Below are 17,636 nucleotides of genomic sequence, written 5' to 3'. Positions count from 1 at the left end.
CTTCATCACTTTCACTGCACAATTCATTCTTTTGTTTCACAATTTTCTATAAACACGTCTAATACATCAAGATGTTTTGTGTCTTCCTTCAAACTAGCACTCTGACGTCAACATCTCCTCTTCATGCATCTGACTTGTACTTATTCTTCAAGATTTAGCTTGGATGTCAATAATTCTTAGTTGTTCTTCCAGCCAAAACTCACTGTTAACCACCTTCACCTTGCACTGCTCTCCCCTAACAGCATAAGGTGGCAGCTTCTCACCTCTCCCAAAGTATACTGGGCACCTCTATAATAATGCGGTATTTTCACAATGTCAAGTCTCTGTCTGGTTTCTCTCACCACTAGACTAATTTATCTTGGAGAGAAGATGCTGGATCATGATTAACATGCTTTCTCAGAGCCTAAGAACACAGTATTACAAAAATATAAGCAGGTATGTACATGTCTGCATTAAACATAAAGAAGGGTTTGGTGGAGTCTAAGAAACATGTCAGAAAAAAAGGGAAATTATTGGATAAGTTATTGACTGTTAGAAGGTTATGAAAGTATCAGCATAAATACTGTCACGTTATAGCCTTAAGCCATGTTTATCTGTTCTATGATGGTATACAAATTCCAAATGCCTCACTAAGTAAGTAAATATCTAGTATTACCACATTGTGATCTGTACCCCATCCAGAAAACCTAATGTTTTAGTGGTGATAAACCTACTGAAATGACTTATAAATTATGGCATCATATGACCATGGCAAAATCAAAACTGGAAATGTGATATGGTTTTTGAGAATTATTCTTATGAACCTCGGAATATGCAAATAAAATAACTTTGGACATTTTCCCCCACTTTTATAACTCTAATTTAACTTCTAAGAAAACAGGCACTTCACTTAATGCTTGAAAGTTCTTTTTTCTATTTTAAACTTATCAGAGTATAATACATGCATAGAAAAATGCATATATCCTAATTGTACGGCTCAATATTTTTTATAAGATGAATACATGTGTTAAGCACGCAGATCAAGGAAAAAAATATTAGCAGCCCTACTGTAAAACCCTCTGGGATTTTTTTCTTCCAGTTATTGGCCCCACCCTCCTTGATTTTTAATAATATAAGTTGGTTTTGCTCAATTTTGTATTTTATATAAATGTAATCTTTGAGTATCTGAGTATGTAATCTTTGAGTATCTGTTCTTTTGCATGGCTTTTATTTAAAATTTTGTGAGATTAACATATTGGTACACGTAGTTGTAAAATGTTAATCATTGGTGTATATAGTCCATTTTATGAATATGCTGCATCTTATTTATCCTTTCAATTATCCATGGGACTTTTGACAATTTCCATTTTTGGAACTAATATAGTGTTTTGGTCGACATATACATGTAATTCTGTAGGCTAGATATATATTTACATCTATCTTTATGTTCCTATTTAGGAGAGATTCTTATAATTTTTTAACCCAGGATTAATTTCTTTAAAATATTTGAATCTTGGCTTATTTTGACAACCAGCCTAAGTTATATTGACAAACTATGTTTATAAAACAAAACATATTATCAGGAACTTTTAATAAAAATATATATACTTTAGAATTTCCATGTAAAAAGCAAGCATATCATAGAGTAGAGGTCTGTAAACTACTGCCTGAAGGCCAAATTCACATGTCTGTCTACTTTAGTAAATAAAGTTCTATGAGAACACAGCCATGCTTTTTCACTACAGTGACAGAGTCGAGTACAGAGTTGAGTAGTTGGGACAGAGATCTCTGTCCCACAAAAACTCAATGTACTATCTGTCCCTTCACAGAAAAAAGATGCAGGCTCTTGCTACAGAGCAATCCGATTGATGAGTAAATTAATTACAAAATAAACATATAACATATTACCATATTTAATTGAAATCTATTTGTACTATTCTGACTATAATAGAAACTTCATTGTTTCAGATGGCATAGGATGCAGTTCTTTACCCCAATAAGCCATACAGAATTAGAGAAAATGATCCCCCAGTCCTCATCACTCCTCCAGACATGGAGAAGAAAGGAAAGAATGCTACTTCCATATGCATCATCTCTACGTTGGGATCCTTGATTTGAGCAGTTGGATATGCTGGAAGAATGTGTAATAACAAACAAAGCAGTAATTCTAAACCCTGGGCACTACTGCAGGGTGGAGGAGTCTGAGTGACAGTGTGCTACCACAACATTTTAGGGAATGGCTGTGATTTACTCGTGCCTGTGTTGTAAACCTTGGGGTTAAGTAGTATGCATCTGCTTGGTGGCACTGTTAAATGGGAGAGAGGAAATATGTGGGAACATGGCTGTCCCACATCCCCCCTCCTCACCACCCCAACTCTATAATCATGTTAGGACTAAAGCAACCTAAGAGGTTCTAAAAGTAAACTTCAGCTTGACATTAAAGTTTAATTAAGACTTGTAGAAGAGCTGCCCAGAAATAGACATTTATAAAATATTCTGGCTTGTAACCAAAGCATTAGTCACTGAACACCTTTGGGAAAGAAGTTGGCACTTAGACAAGCAACAGAAGGTGAAAGCACTGCATAAACAGCTAGGTTCCAAGACAACAGCAAATTAAAGAGAAACACAATGTTCACATTTCAGCAGCTAGATTCCTGGTTTATTTTCCATTTTTAAGCTATTTTGCCACATTACCATAATTACAATTCTACTTTTTTTCCCCCAAAATATACATCTTACTGTAAATTGATTCATTAACAAGATGCTCTCAGAAAGATACCTACCAGCTTCCTCTGTGAGACATAATAAAGAACCAGGTGCACATCTGGAAGTGCGACAAGACTGAATCAGAGCTGTCCCCGGGACTCATAGTTCATTCTTCATTAAAACATGCATAATGCAGACTTGAAATTTACAAAGCAGCCTAGAATCCATGTAACTTAAACAAATCAAGGTACTGTGTATGTACAGAATCATAACTTAGTAAGTGGCAGAGGAAAAATAGAAAAATGATGTATTGCAGCACCAGGTCTATATTGTTTTCTGAGTGAATAATATAGCTTTATTTTGCAAGAAATGCTCCCCAAGTCTTAGTATAATGAATTCATCTTGTCTGCCTAAAATGAATTAGGGCTTGATAGCTAACTTGTTTCTAATCAAGATGCTAGAATAAAATATAATGTAAACTGATACCACACTTCACTATGTCAAGACACACGACTCATTTATTTGACAAAAGAGTAACCTGCAGCAAGTAGCCTACAGGCCTAAGTAAAATTTTTATCTTTTTTTCCTTTACTACTGACTTTAGGGAAAAAGACAACACTGCAAAAGTCTTGCCCATTGAAATAGACAGATTACCTGACATTTAGGAATATTTTATTAAAGACAGGCAAACTCACTGAGGTTAAGGGGAGAAGAGCAGAAAAACCTAAATGGAAAGACTGAACCAGTAATTAACATGTCTTATTTTATAAAGCATATAATTCATTCTCCCACAACTTTATGTGGTCAGTGAGGCAAATATTCCTACTATTTTCATTTTAAAAATGGACAATTTCATCAGACTAGCTCTTTGGGGGATTAACAGCATAGTGGCAGATGTTGCTCATTGCTCATTGTCTAGCCAATGGTGATTTCCCTTCTTAGCTGCCAACAGAGCCCTGGATTATGCAGGTGACAGGCAGCATTCCCTTAATATTTCAGAAGACCTCTAGGTTCAACTCCAGAGAATGTATCACAATAACAAAATAATTGAATCAGGATCAATTTACTGTGATCATGATGACTCCATTCTCCTTCAACCATGACAGAATCAGGGATAAACAGGTAACACAGGTCTGGTTAATCAGAATACATCTAATGAGGCACTGCCCTTCCTGGAAGGGCAACTTAAAGGGGACAAATCACTTTTGCTCTTTTCCCTTTTCTCCTGCTTGATGCTGCTCAACTGTACTGTGATCATGAGGAAAAGCTGAGAGAGCTGGAAAGATAACCATCAATGTCCAGTCTTTGATAGCTGTTCACCAAACCTGTGAACATCCTTCCTCAAGACTGATCATGCAAAATAATATCTTTATTGTCTAAGTCACTATTATTTAATTACTCTAAAACTTGCAATTAGAAGTATTCCTAACAGATACAGAAGCAATTGTTCAGGGAAAGCTTACGTCACTCATTCTGGAAGCACAACTGAGGTGCAGAAATGTATTGCTGTGTCATTTACATGAGTAATCTGTATTGAGGATTTGATTTTAAACTTCCTATGTGGTGGCTAATACCTTCTATTATATTTGCAATCTTGAAGTCATGTTGGTTCATCTGTACTTTGCACTGGAAGTCCTTTTAAGTGTAGTTTATTGTCCTAAGCATTTAGACATACAGGAGGAAGCCTCAACTTAATGAAGAGATGAGAGAGAGTGGATAAGCACTGCTTAGCATACTATTGACAGTTTATTACTGTGGTCTTCAGAAACTCATGTTCTTTACTGAGTAAATACATTTACCTAAAACAGGTTTATAGCTCTGGGGCACATAAATACCATTAGTGCCAGCAGAGTTATAGTTGGAAGAATGCATGGAACATATGGTCACAATTCTCCTACTGTTTCTGAGAAAGGGGAGAGGATACCTCTGTGGGAGAGACATATTTTTGTCTGATAGAGTATAATTTACTAGAACACAAAGCACTTTGTCAGAACCTTTCAATGTGAGTCTAAGAAATTAATTAGAAGCGCTCTCATTTGAAAGTTCCTCAAATAATCATTTATCTAACAGAAATACATAGCCTGCAACTTTCTTAGTTGATTAAAAAAACATGGTGCCTACTACTTGACATGGACATTCATGCCACTTCAAACCTTGTAAGACTGCAACTACTGAGTCAGTCACAGCCAGCTATATTTTCAGGATATAAAGTTTATATGCAGAATTATGTATAGAATTGGCAATGTTTCATTTTATCGCCAAACTAAAAAATCTTATCTATAGAAATTCCAACCACAATATATCAAAAATAGTAATGACTTTTATTGAGCCTTCGTGTAAATCAGGCTTTGCACTAGGCCCTTGGTCTGCATTATTACCTTTTAAGACAACCTTAAAAAGTTTGTACTATTTTTACCCACTTAGCAATGAGGAAAGAGGTCAAGAGAGGTTAAAAGTCTTCTCTGAAAAGGTCACTAGTAATACAGTAGATATGGGATTTGAACCAGGTCAGCTTGACTTCAAATCTAGAAGCTCTTCACTACCACCACATTGGTTCTTAGGTTTCAGTGTGATAAGAACTTGGAGCTCTATTAATTGTGAAGATCTGTGGCCTGGTCCCCTTTAGTTCTGACTTGGATGGTCTGGGGCCTAGGAACCTGCATTTCTTTCAAGCATCCAGGTGATTCTCATAAAGGTGGCTTAGAGACACCTTAAGAAACACAGCCTTACACTCCATTTAAAATCATTATGCCATTTAAAATCATAATGGGTTTGATAGGCTACAAGAAATATTATCGCTCTAAATTAAAAATGCAAAGTAGGTATTTTGTTGTGAAAAAACATGTAACAAAGAAAAAGAATCCATTAAGATGAATTTTCATTCTTCAGGAAAGAAGTATAGTTAGTAATATTTTCTTATAAATGTCAATGTCTCATTTTCTCGTAGGCCAGAGAGACTGCAATGAAAGGTGATAGCACAAGCGTCTGATTTAAGAAAATGAAAACACTCCTTTACTTGCAGCTTAGAAAAGATTTCCCCCACACAACTCGTCTTCTTATCAAAGACCCATGAGGGTAAAAACATCAAGACAATTAGGCAGTCTAGGAAGAAAATAAATACAGAAATGGGAAGATTATAAGTTATTCAACTAAGAAATCATCAAAGGCACCGCCCTACATGCTGGGATACAAAGTAGTCAGTAGTCACTGTTTCTGGATTATCTGAGCAGTTAATCTGGGTAACTTAAGTATAAAGTCCAATAATCAAGCAAAGCTTTTTGGCCCTGCACTATGGACTCTCAGGCTAAACTGACATTACCTAAGTAAAAATAATTGATTCTTGGCCGTATGTGATCCTACCACAGTAGGTACTCAACCCTATTTGTCAACCTTTTTACTTATTCCTAGTTGACTTCCTGTCCTTTATCATAATAGCTATTTTGAATTTTTTTCCATTCCTTTCAAGTTCCCAAACATATCTTCAATGCCTTCAATTACCATATATAAACTTGCTTTTTATCCTAGCCATCCATGAGTTCTCTGTATTTCCCTTCCTTCCACACTGAAATTTCTTAATGTCAAGCATCTTTTCATAGCTTGTTAGCTTAAGATAAAGAGATTCTTAACTAAGGCTAATCCCTCTACCTATGAATCTGATCCCTTTTGGGATCTTGTTCCATTCTCAGCAAACCTCTCCAGTCACCTGCAGCACTTCAGGCACTGTTAGGCTATTGGGAACACAAAGATGAAAGGACAGGACCCTGCTTTGCAGCAGCTTCCAGGACACTGTGGAGACAGACTCTCAATAATCATGTGCACAGTGCCATAGGACCAAGGGCACAACAGAACTTAAGTTTAAGTAGCTGAAGACCGGGGGCTTCCCCTAGGAAACAGCTTAGATTTAAAAGATAAATAAAAGTTAATCAGGTAGATGGGCCGAAGAAGTGAGAAGATACAGAGGTTCAGGAGAACATGGCACAGACAGACAACCATAAGTATTCAGACATTGATGAAAAAACTCCCTGGGGAATTGGTGAAAAATACCACCCAGGAGTTTAGATTTTAAGTCTAAAATGAGTCACTGAAGCATGTGTGCAATTTTTACTTCTTTTCCTGTTTTCACAGTATGTCCCAGAGAGGGGCTGCAGTACTGCAGCTATCCACTTTCAGATGGTTCCTGCATATTCCATCAAAGCATGATGGATAAGAAAGACATCTAGGTGGTAGCATTGTAGAACTTAATAGTTCTGGATATCAAGAACAAGAAAGAGAAAGAATGCAGATTGAGCCCTAGGTTTCTGGCTTTGGTAACTTTCTAACAGCCATGTCATTCCTGGATAGTACCTGGGCAGACTGAAACTGTAGGGCACCCAAAAGGACATGTCTAATAGCTAATTTGCTATGTGGGTGGGTGTAAAACTCAAGAGACACTGGTTTAGGCTCATTTGGCTACTTCTGCACTAAGAGTTCTATCTTGGCATTTGCCAGTGATGCCCATTTTTTCGCCACCAGTCACATTAATAAATGCTGACTTCCATGACCTTTCTTTAGACATTATGCTATCTATCTTTTTACAAATTTTACAATATTGTCTCCCTTTTTATATTCTCCATTGGCTATTTCACCAGGGACTTGGTTCTCTTTAATTCCTTGAAGATGCCTTCTCAGTCTCCTACAGGGACTCCCCATTTTTAATCTCCTTGAATAAAACTGTCCCCCAAGATTTGATCCATAATTTTTTCCTCTATAAAATTCACATTTCTATCCCTTGGGCCATCTCACAAGTCACTAATGAATAGAGGAACTTTCAAACATAATCCTGAACTAGATTTTCAAGTGGAACGCCACATATAAAAGTCCCTCCAAATTCAACATGCCCCAAATTAAAGCTGCTCCATTTATATTCCAATCTCCCAAAAATAGTTCCCTGTTTTCCTGCCCTGTCACTGATGCATCTGCTTCCCCTCTTTCACTTGCCTTCTATGATCAATCCTCAACCTGAAGTGTTCATTCTCTCTCTCTCTCTCTCTGGTCCCTGTTTTCACATGATCTCTTTGATATGCAAAATGATTTGAATATAGGGGATCCAGATATGATACAAAGTTGCAGTGGTTTATTTGCCATCATAAAATAATGACAGCAACCAACAATTATCCAGTCTTTGCTTTGTGCTAGATGCTATTCTAAAGCACATCACATCTATTTCCTTTTTCTCTGTTTCCCCTTCTATGAATTTAGAAGAGCAAGATAGTTTATTCCTTTTTAAATTTGTCATACTTGGATTATATATCAGTCTGAGTGATATAATCAATTTTCTGGGCAATAAAAAAAACTAACCATTGTGTTGCTAATTCTTTAAATGCTGTTAATTTTCAAGGGTTAGCTCTTATTCCTTTTCTTTTGAGAATGCAAATGCACACATTCATTACCCCTCTTGATGAATAACAGAGATTATACCACATATACTTACTTCAAAAACCCAATCTTTGCAGAAACCTGTAAATCAGCAGAACAATTTTCATGGGCACAAAACCTTGCAAAGCTTATCTGGAAATAAAATGACAATGTTTTTTATTTTGATTTAATCAGCAAGTATATTTATATATATATATATATATTTTAAAGAAGATGACATCTATGATGCATGAGAAAAATAAAATTGATACATCAAATTGACAACTCTTTATTTTATCTCTTTTAAAAAGTTCAATTTAAGAATTAGTAGGGTTCAAATAACAATTACTTGCAGGGCTAAAAGAGCTAAGTTCTAAATAGGTAAAATTTAAAGCCCAAATTTTATAAGTGAAATAGATTTGGAAAAAAAAGTTAAAGGCATTAAAGGAGTTTATTAGCTACCAAGATTTTTTTTTTCATTGGGTTCCTCTCAATTTTCTGGTACTGCAGTTTGATCTCATTTATTACATGTAAGTAATGGCACTTAATTTTGGCAGATGTTGTGACAGTGATTTTATATTCACTGAAATTAGCTACATGGAGATACTTAGAAATTTTACGTAGAGGAAACATTGAACAAAATTAAATAAGGGTTCCAGAATTTAATTAACTCTGAACTTTTTAATAAGATCAATACATACTACAAAGGACCTAGGAAGACCCAAGGCATAAGCTGGACAAAAGGAAAAAATGGAGAGAGATAAAAGGAAGACAATGGGAATAGGTAAAGAGAGACAGACGCAGAAAACAAAGAGAGATCTAGAAAGTCAGAAGGAGCCAGGCTCATTAAGTGTGAAGTGACTAGAGTACTGTCAAATAGCATGCCTACAGTTGGGGGAGAAGTGTAAATATCTCTCTAAATAAATATGATTTTTTTTCTCTCATTTCTATTGGTAAAGCAGGTTGTTCTAAGAATCAAAATATAAATTAATGTAACTACAAATTGCTAAGGTTTTGGCTTGTGTACTTGCAATATTGAGATTTTCACTATTAAAGACATTTACAAAGAGCTGATGTTGAAGACTGAAGTTTAACAGAAGAGTAAAAACAACCCCTGACTTCCGTAAATATTTTCATATGAGGGTATAGAGAAAAATATGCTCTTCAGTTATCTTCATTTGATCCTGTATTCTAGACTAGACTAGTGGTGATTGTAAGCTCAATTATCTTAAAGTGACTATGGGGCAATTTTTTCTGGACAGGATATGAACTAGACCTTTAAATGTCCCTTTCATCTTTTACATTCTGTGTGTCATTAGTGAACATTTTAATGAAGGCTTTTTACAATGCCCAGACACATCCTGTTTTTGGACAAACACTATGTCTTTGTGTTGGCAGACAGTAAAGGTCTGAACAACAGGACTCCTGAGAATAAATACACTGTCAGTGAAACTTAAATATTTTGGGATAATTTAGAAAACGGTTCACTGGTTAGAATGTAGGATCCATCTCAAATGCAATTGATCCTGGGATGTGGCTGAAAAGCATTTAATGGATTTTTTTAAAGAAATTATTGTATTTAACATAAACACATGTGTCTGTAAATGGATAAAACTAAGCAAGGAAATTTGATTATGAAGACGTGAGTGAATCTGTGAGTAGGATGAAAGCAAGGGAGACAGGACATGAGAAGAGGAAGATAAACTGAGGACACATGATGACACTGAATAACTAACTTATAAATACAACCTTCTCCCATTATGATTTCTCTCTAGTAATATCTTTCTTCACTGGCAAGGCATCAAAAATAGAACAGTAGCATTTTATATGATAATCTGTTGTGATTAAATACATATTTTAAAATATTCAGTTCAATATCCTAAAGGGAATATAAACAATTTAAAAAAATGAAAAACAAGACACATCATAAATCTATTTTTTGTTTTTACAAATTCATAAAATTAAAAAAAATTCTGACATATAGTTCACTTCTTCAGAATGATGCCATATTTAAAAAATTTAGTTAAATGCCACATAATAATTTGGATAAAGGAAAATATTCTTACTGTTTTTTTAATTATATCTTTTTCTTTCTTTTGCTGAAGAATTGGCTGAAGTGGTGGGAATTCCTCTGTGCTTCGTTTACTGATGACGTGAGGACCAAGGTGGTAAGCAGCTTCAATCTGAATTGGGGTGAGGATGTCCCGCACATCTTTCTAAGGAAAATAACAACCATATGCATTAATAACAAAAACAAGCATGTAGATTAAAAAAATATAAAACTTCTTTCCTGAATAAGGCCAAACACTGTACATGGAAGACAAAGCAAATACTTATCTTTCATCTAAATTGTTAAAAAAAATGAAGATGCATATTTTTTCATATCACACAAAATCATTTACGTTTCTTACGAAAAACACAATAAGAATAAAAATTAAAATAATACCATCCAATAATAGTTATAAAGGTCTATACTTGGGAGTATTTTCTTCCATGCTATTTTCTATGCATTTAAAAGATAACTTGGTATTATATGCATTTTTCATGATAAACTTTTTATAAATCATTTCAAAGTGCTTTTTATTCCATTTGACATTACCCTATATGTTTTCTATCTCTCAATAACATTTTGATTAAATTTGATTCATTTGACTCCAGATATTATAAAACATCCTTTTTAGTTATTCCCTTTTTTTTTTTCTTTTCTTCTTCTTCTTCTTTTTTTTTTTTTTTTTAAGAGATGGGATCTCTCTCTATCAGCAGACTGGAGTGAAGTATAGCTCACCACAGTTCTGAACTCCTGGGCTCAAGCAATCCTTCTTCTTCAGCCTTCAGAGTAGCTAGGACTACAGGTGTGCACCACCATGCCCAGCCAGTTTTTTCATATTTATAAAGGCAGGGTCTTGCAATGTTTCCAGACTGGTCTTGAACTCCTGGGCTCAAGGGCTTCTCCAGTCTTGGCCTCCCAAATGGCGGGGATTACAGGTGTGAGCCACCATACCCAGCCCTTTTCTTTCTTTATGGAATTTTTCTATTATATTTTCTAACAGATATTGAATGGTATACAGGCAAAGTATTTGTTTTGTACATCTAATTGTATATACTGGTCACTGTACTGATTTTCTTATTAGTTGTTAAAGTTCTTTTTTTGTTTTGTTTTGTTTTGTTTTGAGTCAGAGTCTTGCTCTGTCACCCAGGCTTGAGGGCAGTGGCGTGATCTCAGCTCACTACAATCTCCCTCTCCTGGGTTCAAGTGATCTTCCCACTTCAGTCATCCGAGTAGCTGGAATTACAGACATGTACAAATACACCCAGCTAATTTTTGTATTTTTAGTAATGACCAGGTTTCACCAGGTTGGTCGGGCTGGTCTCAAATTCCTGACCTCAAGTGATCCGCCCCCATCGGCCTCCTAAAGTGCTGGGATTACAGGCTTGAACCACTGCAACTGGCCATTTTTTTTTTAAGTTTATTGTGCTTTTATACTTCACAAAGAACTCTTGAATTTATTTACCAATTACACAGAAATTGTAACCCATTCACAATCCATTCTGCCCTGTATAACATTCTTCTACACTTAATATCTTAACTAATGTCTACACAGCATTTCTTACTCCTATTCTTGTTGATATGTGGTCACAAGTTTTTTTTTTTATAATCAGATTTTTAAAATTGTCTTCTGTCTCCAAAGAAACAGCTCGAGTTTATTACAAGTGATTGTCAATTCTTATATTTTAACCTTTATTTGTATATGCAGACATTTTCTTTTAAAAATATTTTCTATCAACTTACAAATGATTTTTTCATTTGATTATTTGCTAGCATCATTAAAATATTCCATATTTTCAAAATTGTTTTCTTACACACAGTGAAATAATCAACAAGAAAATATCTTTGAAAGTATTTGTCATTCGATTAAGTAAGCACTCCACTAGATAGTAAAAGTGTCCTAGACTCTCAAGTCTATGAAAACAAAGAGAGTCAGCCCTCTGTACCCATTGCTTCCACATCTGTGGGTTCAGCCACCTTGGATCAAAAATAGTTGGCAAATAATGGATAGTTGCATCAGTGCTGAACATGTACAGATTTTTTTCTTGTCATTATTCCCTAACCAATAGAGTATAACAAGTATTTACATGGCATTTACATTGTATTACATATTATAAATAATTTAGAGATGATTTAAAGTATATGAGAGGATTTACAAAGGTTAAGTGCAAATATGGCACAATTTTATATAAGGGACTTGAGGATCCTTGGATTTTTGTATCCAAGTGGGGTGCTAGAATAGTATCCTGGAACCAGTCCCCCATGGATACTGCAGGATAAGTGTATATGAAAATCAAATAACATATAAAACACAGTGTCTCTTAGAAAGCACCTGTTCAAGCAGTTCACAGTCAGAAATGTGATTTTCAAAGGGCACTCAACAAAACAAACTTCTCCTTTTCTAAAAGGGTAAGCTAAAAAGATTTTACTAAAGTAACCTAAGAGGATTTATAACAGAATTCAACTGAGAAATTACATAAAGACATGTCGATAAGAAATCTATAAAATAAGATTTTAGACACTGCAAAAATTAAAAGTAGAAATGATCTCAGGATATGAGAGAGCAGTTCACATCACCACATATAGCCCACCTACACAGAAACTAGTGGAGAAAATCTATGCAGTTTTTGATTTTCTTGGTATTAGAATTGTTGCTATACTCAGGAAATAATTTGAAGAATTGGTCACAGACTGTGATGTCTTTCATACTAATAATTTAAGGCTCAGTTTTTACTCTACTTTTCATATGGCCATTTCAATCTATAGGTTCTTCTCATTTTAAAAAATAGATTCAACAAATTCCCTCTTGACCATTAAAGAGTCAAGTGTTTTCACCCAGGCTAGACATATTAACTTAAACCATAACTGAGGTTTATATTATGCTAGATGAGTTCCTCAGGGTAGACCCATGACACTGCAATTGACAGACCTCCTACTGAGTAATGTCAGTGGACCAGGTTTCTATTTATCTATAGACATTTCAGGATTGCAATATGGCTTAAACATCACTGCCTCAAGGCAGGTAAGGAATAGATTATTTTCAAAGCTCATCAATTAATAATCCTTAAGGAATAGGGAAAAAAATCCCTATCACACAGATTATTGCTATATTGCTATATTATTTATATAGTAACTTTTGATAAAAATCAATGAAATAATTTAATAAAGATGACACACATCAAAGACTGTATCTATCCTATATCTTTGTGTAATTATAAACAAAAAGGATGTAATTTTTTTTCTCTTTTCATCTACAACATTATCAATTTATATATATATAGTGGTTAAAAGCAATAGTGGTCTAAAGGTGAAGCACTGGTGTTCAAATCTGGGGTCCACCACTTATTATCTATGTAACATTGGGCAAGTTTCTTAATTTGTCTATGGCTTAGTTATCTTATCTGAAAATTGGAATAATAACAATTATGGTGGTTGTACCTATACCTTATTGTTGTGATAATTAAATGACACAGTGTCCATAAGGCAGACATGACAAAATTTTTATGTTGCTTCAAAATGCAGGCATATAAGCCAACTAAGGAATTACTAAATTTCAGTTTCCTAGAATAAGAGATTCTGGTGAACATTTGGAAGGAATAAGAAAACTGAACTACTGCCAACCAAGCAACATTAAATAGAAAATTAGTTACAGAACAAGGAGTAGACCTCTATTTATTAAATGGTATTTAGAACATTTGGAGCCTGAATCAGAGTACTCAAGATCCCTGATGACTTTTCCATTCTTATACAGAGATGCTTTTATTAAATTACTTGGTAAGGGATCATCTCAACATGAAACCTTGACCATATAGGAATGCTGCGAATCAAGGCCAAATCCCAAGTTATCGACTTGTGAAAACCGAACAGCTTGAAGCCCTGAGTATTACAATAGCAAACTTGATTAAATTATTCCCTAGGTGTAGGAGCTAGACGGCCACTGATTGTCCCTCCACATGTCCACTGTTTTAATTCTTCTCAACAAGCTTGCTTTGACCAAATCACATGCTATCTAATTCGTACTAATTTTCCACAAGGTCTTCTCTACATCTGGTGTATATTACTTTCATTATCCTAATTAGCTATTAATTACACTTTTCTTGCAATATATAAAATGTACATGCACTCTTGCAAAAACTGCATTTGACGGATATACACACTAACTTTAGCAGCTCCACCTAAGGACAAAATCTGTAATATCAAAAATGTCTTAAAGTGATTAAATATTTGGAAGTAAAAAAGTAGATTTGTTTAAATTTTTAAACTTGGATGGGCATGTGCTATGTATATTAAAAATAATGAAGATTCCATGCCACATTTTTATGGACAATTACATAAAATAGGGTGCCCACAAGCATGCAAATAAGCACATGCCTGAAATTATATAATGTCTGTCTTCTTGCTTGACTTTCATGGAAATCTGTATTTCTGGCCAACTTGAGAGCTGAGCAACAGGCCCATGTCCTCCTGTTAATTTATTTAAAAGGTGGGCCAAAAAATTTTATATCACTAAACAATAATGTCAGGAATAAATATTTGAAGCTATCTATTCATGGATCTACTGTGTCCAAGGCAGCTCTAGGGATACAAAACTGAAAGTCAGTGCCTGTCCCAATCTATGTTCCACAAATCCCCATAGACAGTGTGGGGATGAATATTCTGATACAGACATGCCCAAATACAGAAGAAGTAGGGCCACCTAATCTACACATAAAAGGGGTTGGGGAGGCTCTTACATGGGAAGATTTTAAGCAAGGAATGTGACTAGATTTTTGAAATACCTCTCTGGTGCTTATGTAGGGTTTGGGAAGGAAAAGCTGAGACCAAGACATAGGTTGATACCTGAACCATCACCATCTTGTAAAATTGCAGTCCCTTTATGTAGTAAGCTTGTCTCAAGAGGTACAGAACTGTTAAACATCTGGCACTACAATTTCCTGAGAAAAGACAGCACCCCCAAGACAAATGCCCTAACCATGATACCAATAGAACATTCTCAGATTTTTCTTATAGAATTTTTTAAATAGCACTAAGAACATAGCATCCATAAATGTGTTAAATATTTATTTTCTGCCTTATGTAATGGATTGTGCTAGCTCTAAGAATACAAATATGCAAAAGATAATATCCTGCCTCAAAGATCTTGCAACCTAACAAAAAATTAAAATGTTACAATAATCAATTTACTTCTAGAATACTATAATATTAGTACAATTATATAGTTTGCTCACACTTAGATTTTCAGCAGAAATGTCTGCATATATGAATCAGTCCATAGTGTGCTGTCATTAAAAAATTTCTTCTTTGGAGTAAATGACATTTCATTAAGCTATCTATGTGCATGTATCACTCAACAATATAAGCAAATGAAATTAAAAGACACACACAAAAATTTACTAATCAAATACACATTTGTTTTCCTGAAATTACTATGGAAAAAAGATGAGTTTTAGAAGTCACTTAAAGATTTACATAGCAAAATGAACTCCCTGTATTTCAGAAATCTAAAATTCAGGAATTTGAGAAATCAAAGAAAACAGAATTAACTAATCTACACAGGTAGGTTGATGTCATGATTTTAATAAAACACGCCAAGGCCACTGAATTCACTGGCTCTCAGAATATCTCTGGGGACAGGCATTCTTTATTCAGCAACTAAGCCAGTAGTTCTAGCTTTATCGGAAATGCAGACAAACAGGCAATCTTTTGCTTCTTTTGTTATCCCAATGTAACACCCTTCTTCTCTTCTCAAATATCAGGGGATATTTTGATGCAGAGATTCCATCAAGATCAACCAAGAGATATCATCCGTCAACATTTCAAGGGAAGTTTTATGTCTAAAAACTGCTTCGAGTTACAGTTTGGGTTTCTCTAAATCAAAACTGCCTCAAAATTATCCCTTGTCCTAAGAAATCTCTAAAATTTGATGAAGTCGTATATTTAAATAAAGCAAAAACAAAGATTTTCATATAGTTACATAAATGGAGAAACATCTTTTCCATAGAGGAAAAAGCAATGTCTAATAGAAGAGGATTTCAATAGAGAAAACACTAAATGGTATAAATGAAATTAACCATTTCCCTTATATTTCAGAAATATCATTATGAACTCTTTAGCAAAAGCTAATAATTGTATGGCTCTGATGGCAAAAATTAAAGCTTGGCCTAATTATAATCAACTAAAATACAAAGGTTTTTTTTTTTTTTTAAATTAAAAAAAAGACAATTTCTTCCTTATTTTTTGAGGAACAAATTTTGACCAGTCAAGCAAAGTAATCCTGTGTGATACTATTTTAATTATGATTAGACTTAAGAAAACTGATTCCCCTATAAACCAGATAAATGAACACATAGCCTCAGAAAAATAACATGCCAGAACAAAAATCTACATGACAGTGATATAGATCCTTATTAGACTATTAAAAATGCACCTCTAGTCCGAGAAGATCTAGCATAAAACTAAAGAATTGTGATTAAAAGAGAATAAGTTTTTAAACATAAATTTTATATAAACTTAAGATCTGGAGTCTTTTTGACAGCCGACTTGCCCACCATCCAAGAACACAATGGATTTTGTAATTAAGTTTAAAGGCTTTCATTTGCATAAGGTAATCAAAGAATTGTCAGCAAAAATAAAAGCAAAATTCAATCTTTTCCTCACTTTTAGGTCTCCAAGGCTTTTACATTTTATATCTGTGCCATCTTTGCAGCTCAATCCCTTTAATAGTCAATTCCAACAATTTGCTGATTGTACTGGGATCTCTGATTGAAATTTCTTTCCTTCACCCTCTTGGTGTGACCCCTCCCCTCCTTAGCCTGCTTCAACTTCACAACCAAAAATATAACCATTCCCTTGTATATTCGCTCCTGCTGCATGCTCCTTGCTTGCTTCACTCTCTTGATCAAACCACAACCCTGGTTAATTATAACTCTTCAACTCCTCCTGCCTGTAAGGTTGAATGTAACTGGGAAACACACACACACACACACACACACACAAACACACAGGCTACACTCAGTTTATGACAATGAGTGCAAGTGGTCCCAGACACCATCTGACAACCACCCTGTATTTTGTTACTCTCACATTCTCCTGGAAGACTATTTCACATCTTCCCAAACTCCGAATACCACTTCCTTCATCCATACTCTAGTTGATGAGTTTGCTTCTTAGTTCACTGAGATTATTAAAGCAATCAGACAAGAACTTCCATAGTCCCTGTCACATCTACTCAGCACCTGCAAGCACATACTCAGATGAACCATGCACATGCCTATCTAGAACCAACCCTTTCACTTGTACATTTAATCCTTCCCTTTTTGCCTTCAAGAATTTAGTTCCAGCTCTTCTCCCCTGTCACATATATCCCAAGTTTTTCACTCTATTACAGCATGCCTATCAGCATAAAAACATGCGAATGCTTCTCCTGTCTTAAAAGACAAAAACCCAGAGAACTCTTCACTCCACTTCAGCTACTGACCCCCAATTCCATTTCCTTGGTCACCTTTGAGGC

General features: G+C 34.9%; 1 protein-coding gene across 1 annotated transcript in view; it reads right to left on the bottom strand.

The window, feature by feature from the left end:
* The window catches only part of ITGA4 (integrin subunit alpha 4), an 81,041-nt gene that overhangs the window by 18,055 nt on the left and 45,350 nt on the right, over window positions 1-17,636 (bottom strand). The window contains exons 16-17 of the mRNA XM_023212357.3: window positions 10,146-10,295; window positions 8,156-8,232 (exon numbers count right to left, since the gene is read on the bottom strand). Of these exons, the coding sequence (XP_023068125.1) occupies window positions 8,156-8,232; window positions 10,146-10,295 (227 nt within the window). The remainder of the gene's footprint in view (window positions 1-8,155; window positions 8,233-10,145; window positions 10,296-17,636) is intronic.

This window comes from Piliocolobus tephrosceles, chromosome 11 (genome assembly GCF_002776525.5).
Source record: "Piliocolobus tephrosceles isolate RC106 chromosome 11, ASM277652v3, whole genome shotgun sequence".
In the NCBI taxonomy this organism is placed as follows: Eukaryota; Metazoa; Chordata; class Mammalia; order Primates; family Cercopithecidae; genus Piliocolobus; species Piliocolobus tephrosceles.
Note: the sequence above shows the minus strand (reverse complement) of the source record. Positions and strands in the feature narration are given on the sequence as shown.